Raw genomic sequence first — 16,958 nt, 5'->3', positions numbered from 1 at the left:
ATGTTCAACCAAGTAAAACAAATTGTGAAAAATGACATACAGTAAGTAGCATAACTGCATGAAGTTGTGAAAAAATAATTATTGGAATACAAATAATTCTTGAAAGTTGGAGAGACGGACAGGAAAAATGCCAGCCATTTCAACTGTAGATGGAAACAAAATCCATTTCGTAAGAAATAGAAATTTTAAATGGTCACTCTTCTTTTCCCAAACATCCTTCTTTATTTTACATGTCCCAAAGTAATGTTGATTTTCTCGCAACTTGTTTGCTGCTTCAAGAAAACTTGCTGCTTATGGTGTCGTAGCTAGGAACAGACAACACTGCCAAAAGAAAGAACACAAAATCTTGATTTTTTTGACATTAAAAACGTATATAAAACTAGTAAGAAAAAAGTTAAAACTTGTTTACCATCTCCGAAGGAACCCATTGTCAAAGGCTTTGAGATAATCTTGCTGGTGAAGTCTGTAATGTCCTTCAAGGTTAGTCCATCAACTGTCTTCAGGAATTGCTCAACTGGTTTCCTGCAATATTTATTTATTTATTCATTTATAAACACACGGGTATGCGCAAGAAGAATACTACGCTGTCTTTAATTTTTTTCTTTTCTAAAAGACATTTGCGTGTACCTCTCTCCGTATGTAAGAATCTGCCTGCCAATGTCTTCTGCTGCAATCATCTGCATAGGACATACATTAACTCGTTAGTAAAATCAAATCGGTTCGAATCGAACAAACATGCTTTTCAAGCAAAACGGTTTGATCGTAGTGAGAATACCCGTGATTCCAAATTCATCAGAACTGCAGATTTTGTGGCTGCCTTGGCGCGATCAAGATGCTTCTGATTAACTGTCCAAACAAATAAACAGATGTAAACAACGGCTTCGACTTGTTAAGATTATAATAGGAGAAAACAGAAGAAACAAACTGCAAACCTTTTCCTCCGGCAACATCTTTCATTTCTTTAGCTGCTAATTCAATTGCTTTTGCAGCGAACTCGGGACTCTGCACTCATGGATGTAAATCGTATCACAACATGTACTAGAACACATATGAAGCAAAGAAGTCGTCAAGTCACACAAACAAGACATAGCCTAATATCCCCACAAAATCGATATTCCTTAAAGTTGAAGGTATTAATACCCACACAAATTACAACTATAATCAATGAGATTAAGTGGATAGTTGATTTATAAGGAAGAGCATAGATCAGGATTGCTGAAACTAACCGAGCAACCATAGATTCCAAACAACCCGGTGTTGTTAAAGATGCTACTGAAAGCAGTGCATGACTGCACTTGCTGGTATTCGTTAAGAATACGGAGATCTGTAAACAGACATAGGAATTTTTATCACTATTACTGATCGCTTGAGAACTAATGAACTAGTTCAACAAACGTGAAAACAGAAAGCTCAAGAAAGCGATATAAACACAAGAATTGACTTACACAGCCATGAGTGCATTCCTTTTCCAGGGCCTCCAGCAGAGAACGAGCCACCTCCTCCCATAAGCATCTAATAGCAATTCGAATTAAATTATATTCAGTCAATAGAATTTGATTAAAACAAGTAAATATTTTTAACACAAGCAAACATTAAATATTCAAGTTAGAAACCTGGAGAACAGTGGCGATGACTGCTTCTTTCTCGTTATTCCAGCCAGGAACCTCAAAGGCGAGAGCAAAGTGCGTAGCCTGAAGATGACAGAACAGAATAAGCTTACGTAGTATTGTGACATAAATACACTTTCATCTCAAACACACTTGTTCAATGAAAGCAAATCTGTCATGATTACCTCTCCACCAGTATGTTGGCGGAAATCTCCACCAGTATACTGAGATTTTGGTTCCGCCTGGCGCGTTACATTAGGAAGGTCAGAAGTCAATGGCTCAACAACTTTTAAAAGTTCCTCGTGTTCAACTCCACTTGCCGCCAGCACCATACGTGCAGCAGTGAAATTCTCCTGAAATTCCCATATCAAATGAGGAAGCAAATAAGGACATTAATCACATAGATTCTCAAAAGCTGATGCGGTCTTACAGCCATAAACTCCTCCAAGAGTTCCCCATTCAATCTGTCCAAAGCAGACTCAGGTGCGTAGAGAGGATTCGCCAATGCACCGGAATAACCAGCAGAGTGAACGGCCTCCATGAGAAGGCCCATAGGGTTATTTGCAAGTTCCGCTATCTCTAGCTTCATCTTACGTAGCTGCCAAATAACCACAAGACAATACGTCACATAAATAATTTCACAGGAGTTACTAAAATAACAACAAAAGAGAAAAAAAAGAGAATCACCTCTTCGTTGACTTCCCAATCCAAGAAAGCAGGGTTCCTCACACTGTCAATAAGAACTTCAACCATTTCAGGGACATAGGTCTTAAGAGCATCAATAGTGTAACTCATCTGCTCCCGAGACGCAGATGCGGAGGTGTTGCCTCCAATAGCCTCAATCTCCCTCACGAGACGTAGATGGCTCCTGTTTCTCGTGCTCTTGAAAGCCATCCTCTCAAGCAAATGCGTTGCTCCATGGAAATAAGGAGCTTCGTAGATAGAGCCACAATCAACATACAAACCAATGGAAGCTGCCGGATTCTAACACACCAAGATAATAACTTTGTTTCAGTTCATTTTAAAAGATTCTATCTTCAGAGAGTAAACATAAGATTTACTTACGGGAGACATCTCTGAGGCGATTTTGAGACCATTTGGGAGAGTAGTGATCTTAAGTTTGCTTGGCTCAACAAGGTCAGCAAGTGGTGGAGGAAGAGACACACCCTGTAGTGGCATGTCCAATGAATTAAGCGAAGAAGATGATCCACCAGTCAACCAGCTGAAGAAACCTGGAGAAGAAGAAGAAGAACTAGTCGCAACGGCACTTGAACTTGCATAACGCGCCGGTCTCAAACTCCGGCTAAGAGATCCCTATCACAAAACAAGAATACGATCCATTTGAAACGATAGAGGCAAATCCATTTCTAGTTAGATTTGACTTCAGAAACTGCGAAACAAAGACTCGATCACTCGTAAGCCTAAGCAGTAATAACAGTCCCATCGTCGCGGGTAATTCAATCGGAATAAGAATAATCCGAATCAGGACGAATCTATTCACTACGCGAAGGTTCCAGAAGCATACAAAACGAGATCAATCGTGAAACGATGAAAGGCTTAGGTAACAAACCTTGAGAGCCCTGGCTCGTGAAGCTGCCGTGCGATACATGGCGACTGTGGAAACCCTAAATCGGAAGGGAACGGAAGAGATGAATTGAGAAGGTGAGAGAGTTTTGCTGCTTACGTATTGCTTATCATAGGCCCAAATGTTTATATGGGGTTGGCCCATCAGATGAATTAGTTCACGGAGCCGACTATATCAGAATAAGAATTTTAAGAGCACGTTTATCTTAGCTTAATTTTGATTTTATCATTTTTAAAAAAAAAGAACAAAACGGTCATTAAGGTAAGACCCTTCACTTAATTAAGCAGGCAAAGACACGGTTCTTAATGATTACGTGTCACAAAAGCATTGGAGAGAAGAAAGGTGGTGTCTCACGGTTTCGTCTTTTTCTCTCTTTTCCTTCTTTCTCTCTTCCTTCTCTCGTCTCCTTGGCAACGAAAATAGCGATATTTCTCCCGGTCGGTGGCTCTTCTCAACGAATCGGCGTCTCTCTATGTGGTTCTTGTCGACGAAGTAAAACGGCGTCCCCTCTATCGGTTGCTCTTCTAGACGAAGGATAACAGCGAGATCTCTCTCGTGGAGGCTCTCGGAAACGAAGGAAAACAGTGACTCGAAAGGTAAAGATGAGTTCATATGTTTTAATGTTTGAATATTTCAATTATGCATGTCTTTGATTGAGCTCTTTCATCGTGAATCTTAAGAAGTCCAGTCCTCTGATTTGTTTTGATATTTTTTTTCTGTTTTTGTGTCTTGCGAGTGATTGAGAAAGAGGCGCGATCGAGGATAAACCTTTCTCTTTGTCAGACAAAACCCCACACTTCTTGTTCATAAAGGTAAAACCTTTCTCTTTGATCATTTGAATTGGATTAAACTTTCTCTTGGCTCTGTTGAATTAGATAAACCATTGCTTAAATTTGTTGTTGGTTTGTGAGTTATGATGCGATTGTTTTTGATTTTAATGGTTGTTTGAAATGAATTTTGAATTGGATTAAACCTTTTTCTTTGCTATGTTAAATAGGATTAATCATGATAAATATATTGGTTGGTGGTTTGTGAAATATGGTATGATTGTTGTTGATTTTTACTCATGTCTGGATAGAATTGAATTGTAGTTTTGTGTTAGGTTAGGTATTAAATAGATGTTTAAGTGGTTTGTGTGAGATAATGGTAGGTTTAGGTAATAAATTGATTTGGTGTTTTGTGTAGAAGGGGGTTGTGTGATGAATGCTTTTAGATATATGTCTACTCGGTTATGGGTGGTTGTGATCAATGCATTGATCCTTCCCTTCCTTACATAAATCGTGTCTCTTCTCTTCCTACTTTCTCACCTCACTTCTTTTCTTTATCTCTTCCTTGTTCAAACCGTGTGATTCTCTTCCCACTTTCTTCTTTTTTTCTCTCTTCCTTGAGCTTACTTCGGATATGGATTCTTATCCATCTACCCAGAGTTAAAAATGTGTTGAACTACTTCATAGTCAACAAAGCATTTCGTTCGGTAACTATGAAGATAGTGCTTCACTATCTTCATCACAACCTTTGTTTCAAAGCACGCTAGGAACCGAAGATGGTGGAGAGACTGCTATGGAGCATAGAGAACGACGGAAGTGGACGCCAACGAATGATATTCTCCTCATCAGCTCGTGGTTAAACACGAGCAAAAATCCAGTCGTCAACAACGAGCAAAAATCAGGCGCTTTCTGGACAAGAGTAGCAGCGTACTTTGCGGCAAGACCTCCAGTTGCTGGCTGCGAGCAGAGAGAGCCTAGTCATTGCAAGCAACGATGGTACAAGATCAATGATCTTGTTTGCCAGTTTTGTTGAGCCTTTGAAGATGCAAGCAGAGAGAAGAGTAGCGGTCAAAACGATAATGACGTTCTGAAACTAGCTCATCAAATTTCCTACAATAACCATAAAAAGAAATTCACACTGGAACACGTTTGGAAGGAGCTCTGGGACGACCAGAAGTGGTGCGACCTTGCTACTGCTAAAAACGATGGGACCTCTAAGAAGATGAAGTGTGATGACGGTGCTGCTTCGTCAAGCTCTCAAGCTACTGAGAACAAGCGTCCGCCGGGTGTTAAGGCCGCAAAGGCTCGCGGTAAGAAGACATTGGCAGAGGAGAATGCACTGAATGAGTTTGAAAGTATGTGGTCTATTAAACAACAAGATTTGACAATGAAGGAAAGGTTGTCGAAGATGAATCTTCTTGACAGTCTGATTGCGAAAAAGAACCTCTTGTTGACTATGAAGAAGCACTCAAGCAGAAGCTATTTAATGACTTTCTGTCTAGCTAATTTATATAAGTATAAGTCTAACTGTTTAAGTTTCTTTGTTTCTGTGTTTAATGTACTTTCTCTATCTCACAACATTTCACACTTTTCTCCATTCTCTTTCTCTATTATTCTCTTTCTCGCAACAATTCATACGTCTCTCCACAACAATTCACACAACTCTCCATTCTCTTTCTCTATTATTTTCTTTCCCACAACAATTCACACAACTCTACATTCTCTTTCTAAATGTGAAAAAATATATAATCTGACACAAGAATCTCAAACAAACCTGTCATGGCATCATCTTCTCACAACACTTTCGAGGGTAATATTGATGAAACTTTCGATCAATATTTTGATCAAACTTTCAATCAAACTTTTGAGAATTTGTGCAATGTTTATGGTGATCAAGAAGATGAAAGGAAGACAAAGAAAAAAAGAATTTTTATCGAAAGAAATCGTGAAAAAGGCCATCTCCGGTTATGGAATGATTATTTCAGTGACACTCCAACATATACCGAAAATCTATTCTGACGACAATTTAGAATGAACAAGCCATTGTTCATGCATATTGTTGATCGCCTCTCCAATAGTTCAGTTCTTTTGTCAAAAGAAGGACGGTATCGGAAGGCTTGGTCTCTCTACACTTCAAAAGTGTACAACAGCTATCCGTGTGTTGGCATATGGTTTTGTACTTGATGCGGTCGACGAATACCTCAGGTTCGGTGCAACCACTGCTCAGTTATGTGTGGAAAATTTTGTGGAAGCAATCATAAATTTGTTCGGCGATGAGTGCGTAAGAAGACCAACACTGGCTGATCTTCAACGTCTACTTCATATTGGAGAGCTTTGTGGAATTCCCGGGATGATAGGAGCATCGATTGTATGCATTGGAAGTGGAAGAATTGTTCCACCGCTTGGAAAGGGCAATATTCTCGTTGTTCGAGAAAACCCACAATCGTTTTAGAGGCGGTTGCTTCGTATGATCTCTGGATATGGCATGCGTTTTCGGACCTCCGGGTACCTTAAATGATATTAATGCTTTTGATCGCTCACCTGTTTTTCATGACATAATAAATGGTCAAGCTCTGCAAATGAATTTCTCGGTCAACGGAAGAGAGTATAATTTGGCTTACTATCTCACCGATGGTATTTATCCGAAATGAGCAACTTTTATCCAATATATTCCGATTCCACAAGGGCCGAAAGCAGTTTTATTTTTTTAACATCAAGAAGCTTTCCGAAAAGATGTGGAGCGTGCTTTTAGAGTCTTGCAAGCTCGATTTGCCATTATTAAAACTCACTTTCTTGGGGTAAAGTCTAGATTGGGAAGATTATGAGAGCATGTATCATACTCCATAATATGATAGTAGAAGACGAACAAGATGAATACACTCAATATGATATTTCGGATTTCCAACAAGGAGATGACAGCGGAAGTTCACATATCGATCTCACCTATTCGACATATATCCCTACAAGTATCGCCAATCAGATGGGTGTTCAAACAAGAATTCGTGATAGACAAGCACATCAACAACTGAAAGGTGATTTGGTTGAACATATATGGCGTAAATTTGGACGTGATGAAGACAACAACTGAGCTTGAATGCCTTTTTGAAATTATTATCGTTTATTTTAGTAATCTTTGTATTTATGTTTTCATTTTAAAATCTATGTTTAAGATGTTATGTTTGACTGTGTTTTATTTAATAAATAAATTTAATCTTTGTTTAAAATTTTATGTTTAAAAATAAATTTAATATTTTTTTTGTTAAGAACCTTTATTAAGAAACTACCATTAAACCACTAAAATTAAGTGTCTCTTAACAATGTTTCTTTTTTTTGTCAGCAACAAACAAATTCATATAGACTCTGTAAACCAAACTGGTAGCTCCGCGTCCATATGGACAACAAAAGACGGTTGATTTCTTGCATTGCGTGCTAGACTGTCCGTTCTTTAATTTTGTGTCTGTGGTATATGAATGAGCTATGAACTGTTGAAAATTCTCTTCAATAACTTTATATCTTCCAAATAACTTGTAAAGACTGGCCACTCTTCAGATTTAGAAACCATCTTCACCAATTGAGAATAATCTGTTGCAAATGTGACGTTTAACTGTCTTAGATTCCTCATACATTTCATAGCCCAAATAAAAGCTTCTATCTCTGAATGAAGAGGTGATTGACCCGCTCTTGTATTTCTTATTCCCATTAGACCATCAAAACCTTCTAGCGTACTATACCACCCTTGTCCCAAAAATATTTCCTCGTCTTTCCAAGATCCATCCGTGAAACACCATCTACCTGGGATAGATGGTACTATCACGTCCGTTGCAGTCCGAGCTTGGTCAGTTCTCTGTGTTATTGTAATTTGTACCTCAGCCCAGAGTATCAACTCTATTTCTGTTTCACACGGATCAATATCCAGATTACTGAAAATTTTATTGTTTCTTCCTTTCTATATATACCATAAGATCCATGCAAATTGATGATCTTCCATTTCCGGGGTAACCCTCCAAAATAAATGGTCCATATTTGCAAATAGGAATTGTAGGGGAAAAAAGTTCGGATTCAACGGAATTCGTGAAAGTGCCCAAACCTGAATTTCTAGTGGACATTCAAAAAACACATGATTTATGAACTCTTCTTGTGCTCCACACTGTACGTAAGTTGTGTCCTCATGGATTCCTCGTGAGCGTAAATTTTTCTTCATCGCTATACATCATGTTACCAGTTGCCATAGAAAATATTCTGTCTTGGATGGACATCGTATCTTCCAACAATGCGCCTTCAAGGGCAAAACCAAAGGACCATACTCTGGTAATGTTCGCCCACTATCAGGATACACCCGCTCTACTTGATATCTAAATTTAACTGTATATATTCGACTTTTTGTAAAATGCCATCCATCCCGATCTACTGTCTGAATTCGACTTAAAGGAATACTTTCAATAATTTTTGCATCTTGCGGGTCCACTAGAGTCTGAATAGCCTGTGAATTCCATGTTCTAGATGTTACATCAATGAGAGAATCCACTGTAAGGTCTGGGTAAAGATTGTGTTGATTTTTATTTGCTAGTCTCGGGCGAGTGGATGAGAGCCAAGGATCATTCCCTACTGAGATAGATGATCCTGATCCCACCCTTTTGATTAGTCCTTTGCTAACGATCTACCAGATACAATACTACGCCAGTCATAACAATGTTTCTTATCTCTCTTTTAAGAGTTAAAAATTTACTAAGGACCCTTAAGTGGGTTTTACCAATAAACATGCTCTAAGAGATTTTGAGATTTCATTAATACCCTATGTTATTTAGTCAGTGATTTTAAATTTCTTTTCAAATCAAGTGTTATTCAATTTGGGATTTGTGCAAAATCACTTAAACTCACTTGCAATCTTCTGTTATTTAATTAATAATTTATAAAAATTATATCAAATTCATTGTTATTCAAGTGTAAACAATATTTAGGAAAAACAATTATTGTAGAAATTTTAAGAGACTTGGCTTTCACTTCCGGTTAAAAATAGTCCTCTTGAAATAATGTCTTTGTAGATGTTATTTGAAGATACCTTTAAAATAAATAACAATAACAAATTCTGAAAAATAGTGTCTTAGGTGGTGTTAATCGATCAGTGATTTGCAATCCATCAAATTTTAAATTTTAAATTGTTTAAAGTTCAAGAATTCTAAAATCTATGCAGTAGGCATTGGATTTTGAGTTCACTCATTTATTCATGCGACTTCATGAGAGATGATTTGAAATCAATTGAAAATACGAAGAATTTTACAAACTTTAAAAATTGAGTAACACTAGATTTAAAAAAAACTGAATTTAAATAATTCATTGAATAACACCAGATATTAAAATAAAATTTAAAATCATCATTCTGTTTAGATTTAAATTCTATTAAAATACGTCTACAAATAACATCCCTATTTTTTCTCAATTGCAGACATAGTGAAGCAGGAGGCTGAGTAATGGCGATCGAGAGTATAGTAAAAGAAGATTCCAGAAAATGGATAGAGAAATTATAGCAAGAGTGGAAGAAGACGATCATAGTGCTCTTGTGTTTGAAATTCATGTTTATTCTCTGAGTTTCTTCATCGTCTTCTCCTCTTATTTTTTTTCTCTCTCTCACGTTAATAAACAGGGAAAATTTATTATTCTAAGAGCATGATTATCGGCTGGGACATTTTTTGGTCCTTAAATTTTTTTGTTTTTCTTATCAAAAAAATAATAATAATAAATAAGAACCAATTGCGGGTCGCCACGTGTCAGTGGAGTCTGCAAACAGTGTTGGACAATCCTTGGGCCGTTACTTAATTAGGGACATTTGAGCAAAGTTTCTAGCAAAAAAGTAGTGGGCCCTACACTAAAAACACTAAGGACCAATGTTAGGACTACCAATAATAAGGTTGTTCTAACCATCTTTACATGCATTCTTCAGTTTCTTGTCTTCTCAAAAAATCTAGGTTAACAAATCTCTGTCTCTAGCTTTCAAGAAAAAAATATGTCTATCTCTCAGTGTATTCTTCTAACAATATTAGATGTTTACAATCTATTTTCTCTCTGGTGAATTATCATAATGATTTAAGCTCATCATCAATTCATCATCAATCTTCTCAATAGTTTTTTCACTTGTAATGTTCTTATGCATCAAGTTCTAGGAGTCTTGTGAAGTACGATGGCTGCCGTGAATGATTTGGATCTTCTTGTTGAGACGAAAATGTTGTTCGTGTGTTGGTTACACTGGTAAGATACAAGGTTGCAGTGATTCTAGCTGACTTACAATTTGGTCAACGTAAGAGAAACTTGCTGTTGTAACAAGTACAAAATCATAGGAAAAACGAACATCACTTTCTGCAGAATATACCTTTCGCTTGAGACTTTTGTTTCTTGGAAGCAAACTCGACTTTCTTTGCCTTATTGTCGTTTATGGTTTTCTTGATTATTTCTGTACTATCCTGAAAAGAATCACCAAAACTCCTTTTTAGAGTCATGTCTCAAAAGATGGATACAGTTAAATGTTTTGGCAAAATAAAACTAACCGTAGAGCAGCTTTCTGGCTGCATCACGAACATCATACTTTCCTGCTCGCTTTTTTTGAATGATCTCCAAACTATCGCCGCCATCGATTGACCTCTAGAGTATGATTCTTGGTTGCACGTCTACTCTTTTTTCAAGCCTCTTGATAGTAGTTATTAGTAATGAGCGTATCGTTACAAAACATGTGTGATAAAAAAACAAATGAATTGGTAAAGAGACCCATAAGCAAAAAAGTGTAGACAAACAAATATTATCTTTTAAAATTTTTAGAAAATATCATTACCAAATCACCTATAGATTTCATTTTTCATTTTTTAAGTTTTACTAAAATCACTCAGATAGTCAGCTCTGAACGAAGATCTAACTTGCATGTAAAGAATTATATTTAATTTTTAAACTTACATGTAAGCTTTTTAATCGCTCAGCTAGTCAGCTCACCTATAGATTTAGAGACACTTTTTCACTTTCTCTTACACCTAGAGACACTTCATACATGTGACACACTTTATTGTGGGCCAGTGATAGATAGTGGACAATTTTATCACCCTTAATAGAAACGATAATTGTGGACGGGTGATGCGTGGATGCGTGATTTATGGACGGAGTATACATGGATGAGTGATGTGTGGATGAGTGATTATATGTGGACAGGCGATGTTAATGTGTGGACAAACGATGTTAATGTGTGGGCATATGATGTTAATGTGTTTTATAGTAGATAACTCTCATCAAAAGAAAATTTTTAAAGGTATCAACCAACGGCCTTCGTGTTAAAAATGTTCACGTCCACAACTAATTTATAATTATATTATTCACGCTCTGGTATCCACATCCACATTCACATTCAAATTTGTTAATATATATATAATATATATATGAAAATGGATCTTAAAAGATAGATAATTTTATATATAATTTATTGTAACAATTATTTTTGTTTAATATATTTTAGAATTTGAGATAAATGTAAATGAAATCATAAAGTGAAATGAGAAAAACAATAAAGTAGAATAAGAAGAGGAGAAAGATTAGTGTGATACATAAGAAAGAAAGAGGTTATATGAGTCATTTTCACAAGAAAAAAGTGTGTCTCAAGTGTGAAGTGTCTTGTAATATAATTAGAAAGTGAGAAAGTGTTTCTAAGTGTAAAAAATTGAAACGGTTTTGGTTACACATTGCTTGCTTTGTTTCTTCTGCTGGTCGTTTCTCTCGCTGGTACGTAAAGTATCTTGTTTAGTTCTTGTTTAGCTCTTTTAGTTGTGTTCCTGTTTAAAAATTAAAGGTAGTAGACTTCAAGTGAAAAAAAAATTAGGGCTAATAGACTTCAAGTGAAAATCAAATTTAGTTACAAGATTCAAATAAAAACAGATCCAAATGAAAATAAACATAGACATCCTTTATAAAAAAAACCACAAGTGACAACATAAACATCGCACTGAAACACAAAACATAAGACATAGCCCATCCGGATATCCACAAGTATGGCTCTGATGTAGCCTTATTCATAGGGAAATCAAGAAATGAACCCAACAAAGTTTTCAGCTGGCGACTGGAGCGAAATAAGCACCAAGAGAATTGACTTGGGAGTCAGCGAATCCATGAAAACCGACAATCTTCTTGTCTTTTACTTCAAGTGAAATATCTGTACCTTCTTCTCCAGGAGTTTTTTCAAATCCATAACACTCTGAAGTATTTGTGTTGGTTATGAATTTAATGCCCACAATCTTGTTGGTTGAATCAGACCAACCCTTCACAGAAAGTAGATATTCGTTGGGACGACTTATCTCAAACTGCATAATCATGAGAAATCCCACATGAAAAATTTCAGTAATCTCATGATAACATATTTTGATAGAAACATTCTTTGAGAAGAAAAAATTAGAAACACATAATACACACCGTTCTAATGGAAGATCTGCCCCCCTTCACACCATGGGCAGGTCCTTCATTTGTTTGTCTGTTCTTGAGATAATCAAACCTGATTTGCTCAATGCCTCGGCCAACGGCAACGTGTATCTTTGTCACTCCGTCGTGATCGCCTCCGTCATCCCATTGATTTCCTCCCTTGCCACCTTGTGCATCAAGTTTTTGAGTACTAAATTCACTGTTAGATCCGCTTCCACTGTTTGAGTTGTCGCCAGTACTAAATTAAGCTCCAATGGCATCAATAGCATTACTACTACGTCCATGAAATCCAATAAGCTTTTCTCCATGTTCACCTTTGAACTCGAATTCTGTTCCCTTCATCTCACCGAATAACGGCGAGGTAAATCCTTTAGAGGTTGTGAAGTACAGCGATGTGATAAGCGTTGTATCATAAGAGTAAATATGCTTGTAGGTTCCACCAACGGCAGTGATACTATCTTTCGGATAATCCACTGAAAACTATATTTCATTTTTTCATTAGAACAAATGAATTAGTAACGAAAGAACTGATCAGTAATTAACAAAAGTCACCAACACATTTATTTTATACCTCTTTCAGTTTCCCATGAGCCGCTCCATGCTCACGGATCTCGACTTTTCCGTTCTTTACGTATTCGATCTTGATATAAGTTATGTTTACGTCTTCAGCTCCCACAGTTATTTTCTTCACACCTTCATAACCAACATCGTTGAATCCTTCTCCTTTGTTACCACCTAGCGGTTCCATCTTGGCCATTTAAATCCGTCAGGTATCTCCTGAAAACACAACACCCTTTTTGGTTATTTGACAAATAAACCCTATTTGTTATAGAAAGAAAAAAAAAAAGGTAAAAAAATTATCTAGGAAACATAGCCACAAAATGATTTGTTTTATATCAAAACCCTACATCTCTTTGATTGGATATACAGAATAATCAAGAAAACTAGAAAATGCGTCGCAAATGGTTTGATATTTTTTCGACATAAAATGGTTTGAGAGAGTGTACCTGATTGGAAGATGATGAGGAGAAGAGTGAATCGCAATAATTTGGGGGTGGCAAATGTTTGATATTTATTGTCATTTTGGCGATAAGGTTACTCAGCCGTAGAGAATAATTGGTGTAGATATACGTTCGTACAATAATTATATCTGTGGCCACAATGTCAGTGCTATCATTCTCAGTTTCCACCGTCCAGAAAGGCAGAAACTAATATGGTCCCGCTGCTAATGACCTACTATCAATTGCCAGTGCCGTGCGAAGGTTTTCGGAGGCCCGAGGCGAGTTCAAAAATATATTTGACATGATATATTTTTAATAATATATATATATATATAACACTCAAAAGTTTTGAATTATTACATAAACGTTTTCTAAATTTTCTTTACCAAAATTTTATAAAATAAAATTTTTAAATCATGAACAAAAAATATAAATTTGTAATATAAATACAAAGATATAAATTTTTGATTGAAATGTTGGTAGCTGTCAAAAATGTAAATCTTAGCATTTAAATTAACTATAATAAACTATATATTGAAAATATTATTTTTTCTTTATCAAATTCTCATAAATATATAAAATAAATCTAACTCATAGCATAAAAAGAAAAGACCAATGTGATCAAATATTTATAATTTTTAGAGTATAATCTTTATAGTTTTATTTAAAATATAGCAAAAATGATCACAAACCTAGTTACTTTAAACAGAAGTCCAATTCAAATTCAAATAAAAATAAAAATCTAACTAAGAGAATGTTAACTACCATGTAAAATTATTTTTTTTTTGTAATTTGGAGTCCTAAAATTTCTACAAAATTTAGGGCCCTGAAATTTTTACAAAATTTGGGGGCCCTAGACGAATGCCTTTTTCAAAAGCCTCTAAGCACGGCTCTGTCAATTGCTAATAGTCTTAAGTTAGGTCAAGAAAATAAATGTTTGTCAAGTTATCATAATCATAGACTATGTGTAAAGATTCTTTTTTGGAAAAGGTATATAATCGGTCAACATGTACGTAGATAAACCGCAGCAGTGAATACTTTTGGTGGAGACCCATTCTCAGATACTGAAGCAGTGAATAAAAATTATACAATACACCGCGTTTTATATTACGTCTAAAAAAAACATAAAAATATCAATACTATTAAAAGAGAAGGAGTCCTAACAAATCTACTTACAAAAGATTGTTGCACCTATTTATATTTTAGTTCAACCTATTGTATACAACTAAACTACGTGTTTTCCTGTATCATGTTATTAAAATTTAAATTATTTTTAAAAATAAAATTTATTAACATTATATATTTTACTATTTTGACCAATATTTAATATAAATTTGCTTAAATTAAGCATAAAATATAGAAAAAAATATTTTTTTATTTTAAATTATATTTAAAAATATATATGTATATATTTAAAATCATAATTTTAGATTTTGTTTTTCAATTTCTTTTGGTTAAATTTTTAGGTGTGTCAGACATGGCATAAAGCTTTGTTAAAAATGATTGCAAAGTTAAGATTTTGTCAACTAACATATTGTGAATAATATATACATACATATATATATAACATAGTTGATATTCATTCACGTCATTGAATACATGAATCATATATTTTCCATATTGATTTCCTTCATTTATCACTACAATATAACGAATGTTTTTGAAAAGACAATCTATCTTTAGTCTATGCAATCCGAAATATATGTTACTTGATATTATGAAAACTCATTAATATTCATATATTAAGTTGTCTATTTAATAATTGGTACGTGAAAACAAAATATATTGTTAATAATTATTTCATTCCATTCATTGTCAATCATTAATGAGAAAAATATGGACATATCTTGTAGGAAAGGCAAATTGTCTTGCAAATAATATATTCATAGATTACTTACGTCATGATTTGTAAACATGGTATCAATTTGCAATAAAGAAAATGGTAGAAACAATGAATTGTTACGTGATGCATTTTTTTAAAGATTCTATATTTAAAACAGATGCTAAAAGAACTGAATAAAGAAAGCAACAAAAGCATACAATTGACAATATTCTTCATATCTCAAATTCTGGTTTCCACGCTTTAGTTTTCGGATCTCACAAAAAAATATTCTTGGCACATCAATCCGAAGACTTGAGTTTTACACTTTCATGACTTAACTTATTATTTTCCATTCAAACCGTAAACTTGGATTTAACTTGCTCATGAAGAAATTTGACTGAATGTTTTTCTCTAACTGTAAATGTCATCATGATGTTATATTCATACAGTACATCGACTTAAGTCTTGCGAAAATCATCAATTTTGTTGGAGGCCTGAAACATATTTTATCAAATAGGTTAGATTTTAGAGGTACAAAAAAGTGTTTGACCAAAAAAAGAAAAGATGTACAGAAAAGTAAATTACAGTAAAATAACAAAGAAAAATTACTTACACCATCAAGTTACAAAAAAAAAAATCACTTACACCATTCACCAAATACGTGACAGTCTTATGCCTTGAAGATGACTCATACTTCCATGTGTACAGATCCTGCATAAAAAACAAAATATGGTCAAACTAAATATACAAAAAGCTAACGGAAAGAAGGATTATGAAATACATTTTTCTGAATTGAAGACATATGTGGACGGCTGGATGTTATCACGGGACGACATAATAAGTTTAGCTAGGTAAAGTTATGAAGCTTTTTCTAAATCGATGTAATACGTTTTGTGTAAGACTCATATATATATATATATATATATATATATATATATATATATATATCTCCTAGAAATAATGTTAGGGTTTTAAGTTTTCAATTAGCCATGTCATCTTTTTTATAAGCCATATCATATATCTAATTGTACCATGTCATGATTTTCTGGTGAAATCGTCTATGAAGATGACACCTAAACAAATTTAAAAAAATCACTTCTCAAATATAGTTTACGGGATATTATTAACTATCCCCTATTATATAGGAATCATATAATATCCTCTAACACTAAAATAAATTTCACCCACTTTAATAAGATCATGAGTACATATATAGAATGTTTCAAATGGTTATTTTACTTAAATCAACTTCCTTCAATTTAACATAAATACATTTGATATAAACGGCACCGAAGTTTCAATACGTAGGGGTCATTATCATCTATACCATCATCCTCTATTAGATCAAAATTTTCTTACGAGATCAACTTTTGAAATGTAAATGAGCCATGTCTTATTAAACATTATTGATCAAACCTCAAGAATATTTCCACCCAAAATTTTATAAAACAAATCAATGAATTTTGCTAGGTCGGGGATTTTCGGATCTAATTAGGTATTTAGAAAAACATTATTTGGGTTTGGATAGTTTCTTTCGGATCTGGATGGTTTCGGCTCCATAACTCAAATACCTATAAAATATATGTTATTTTTTTGTACGTAGCGGGTATGGATCTATTCAGATATTTAGAACTCAAATAATACTCGATAAACATATAAATACTCGAAACACGAAAAATATCCAAAAATCTAAACAAAAACCCAAAAATCTAAAAAAATACTCAAAAGACCTAA

The 16,958-nt window shown here is 34.6% G+C and overlaps 2 protein-coding genes and 1 long non-coding RNA gene across 4 annotated transcripts; 1 reads left to right on the top strand and 2 right to left on the bottom strand.

Annotated features, from left to right (window-relative positions):
• Positions 1 to 13: 13 nt before the first annotated feature.
• LOC103868527 (probable mitochondrial-processing peptidase subunit alpha-1, mitochondrial) lies at positions 14 to 3,419 on the bottom strand. Its single transcript, XM_009146619.3, has 13 exons — positions 3,178 to 3,419; positions 2,673 to 2,921; positions 2,295 to 2,591; positions 2,038 to 2,205; positions 1,793 to 1,960; positions 1,614 to 1,691; positions 1,446 to 1,512; positions 1,227 to 1,324; positions 933 to 1,002; positions 776 to 846; positions 628 to 677; positions 410 to 522; positions 14 to 321 (listed from the first exon to the last, which is right to left on the bottom strand). The coding sequence occupies exons 1-13, from the start codon at positions 3,334 to 3,336 to the stop codon at positions 275 to 277; spliced, it is 1,635 nt and encodes a 544-aa protein (XP_009144867.2). The 5' UTR covers positions 3,337 to 3,419; the 3' UTR covers positions 14 to 274.
• Positions 3,420 to 3,640: 221 nt separating this feature from the next.
• LOC103868526 lies at positions 3,641 to 12,026 on the top strand. The gene is made up of 2 exons (XR_632932.3): positions 3,641 to 4,004; positions 9,403 to 12,026. It is a non-coding gene; the product is annotated as an uncharacterized LOC103868526 (long non-coding RNA).
• On the bottom strand, positions 11,794 to 13,599 carry LOC103868525 (myrosinase-binding protein 2). 2 transcript variants are annotated; one of them, XM_009146617.3, is made up of 4 exons: positions 13,409 to 13,599; positions 12,973 to 13,178; positions 12,396 to 12,881; positions 11,794 to 12,286 (listed from the first exon to the last, which is right to left on the bottom strand). In XM_009146617.3, the coding sequence occupies exons 2-3, from the start codon at positions 13,156 to 13,158 to the stop codon at positions 12,645 to 12,647; spliced, it is 423 nt and encodes a 140-aa protein (XP_009144865.1). In that variant the 5' UTR covers positions 13,159 to 13,178; positions 13,409 to 13,599; the 3' UTR covers positions 11,794 to 12,286; positions 12,396 to 12,644. The 2 variants fall into 2 exon arrangements, with proteins under 2 accessions (XP_009144865.1, XP_009144866.1); XM_009146618.3 differs by lacking the exon at positions 13,409 to 13,599 and adding an exon at positions 13,310 to 13,385.
• Between the last annotated feature and the right edge of the window lie 3,359 nt (positions 13,600 to 16,958).

Source organism: Brassica rapa, chromosome A05, assembly GCF_000309985.2.
Source record: "Brassica rapa cultivar Chiifu-401-42 chromosome A05, CAAS_Brap_v3.01, whole genome shotgun sequence".
NCBI classification, from domain to species: Eukaryota; Viridiplantae; Streptophyta; class Magnoliopsida; order Brassicales; family Brassicaceae; genus Brassica; species Brassica rapa.
Note: the sequence above shows the minus strand (reverse complement) of the source record. Positions and strands in the feature narration are given on the sequence as shown.

Coding starts and splice junctions, on each gene's coding strand:
- LOC103868525 (XM_009146617.3), bottom strand. CDS start 13,158: ATGGCCAAGATGGAACCGCTAGGTGGTAACAAAGGAGAAGGATTCAAC. Junction 12,882..12,972: donor CTCATGGGAAACTGAAAGAG/GTATAAAATAAA, acceptor AATGAAATATAG/TTTTCAGTGGATTATCCGAA.
- LOC103868527 (XM_009146619.3), bottom strand. CDS start 3,336: ATGGGCCAACCCCATATAAACATTTGGGCCTATGATAAGCAATACGTA. Junction 847..932: donor AGATGTTGCCGGAGGAAAAG/GTTTGCAGTTTG, acceptor TTGTTTGGACAG/TTAATCAGAAGCATCTTGAT. Junction 322..409: donor AATGGGTTCCTTCGGAGATG/GTAAACAAGTTT, acceptor TTCTTTTGGCAG/TGTTGTCTGTTCCTAGCTAC.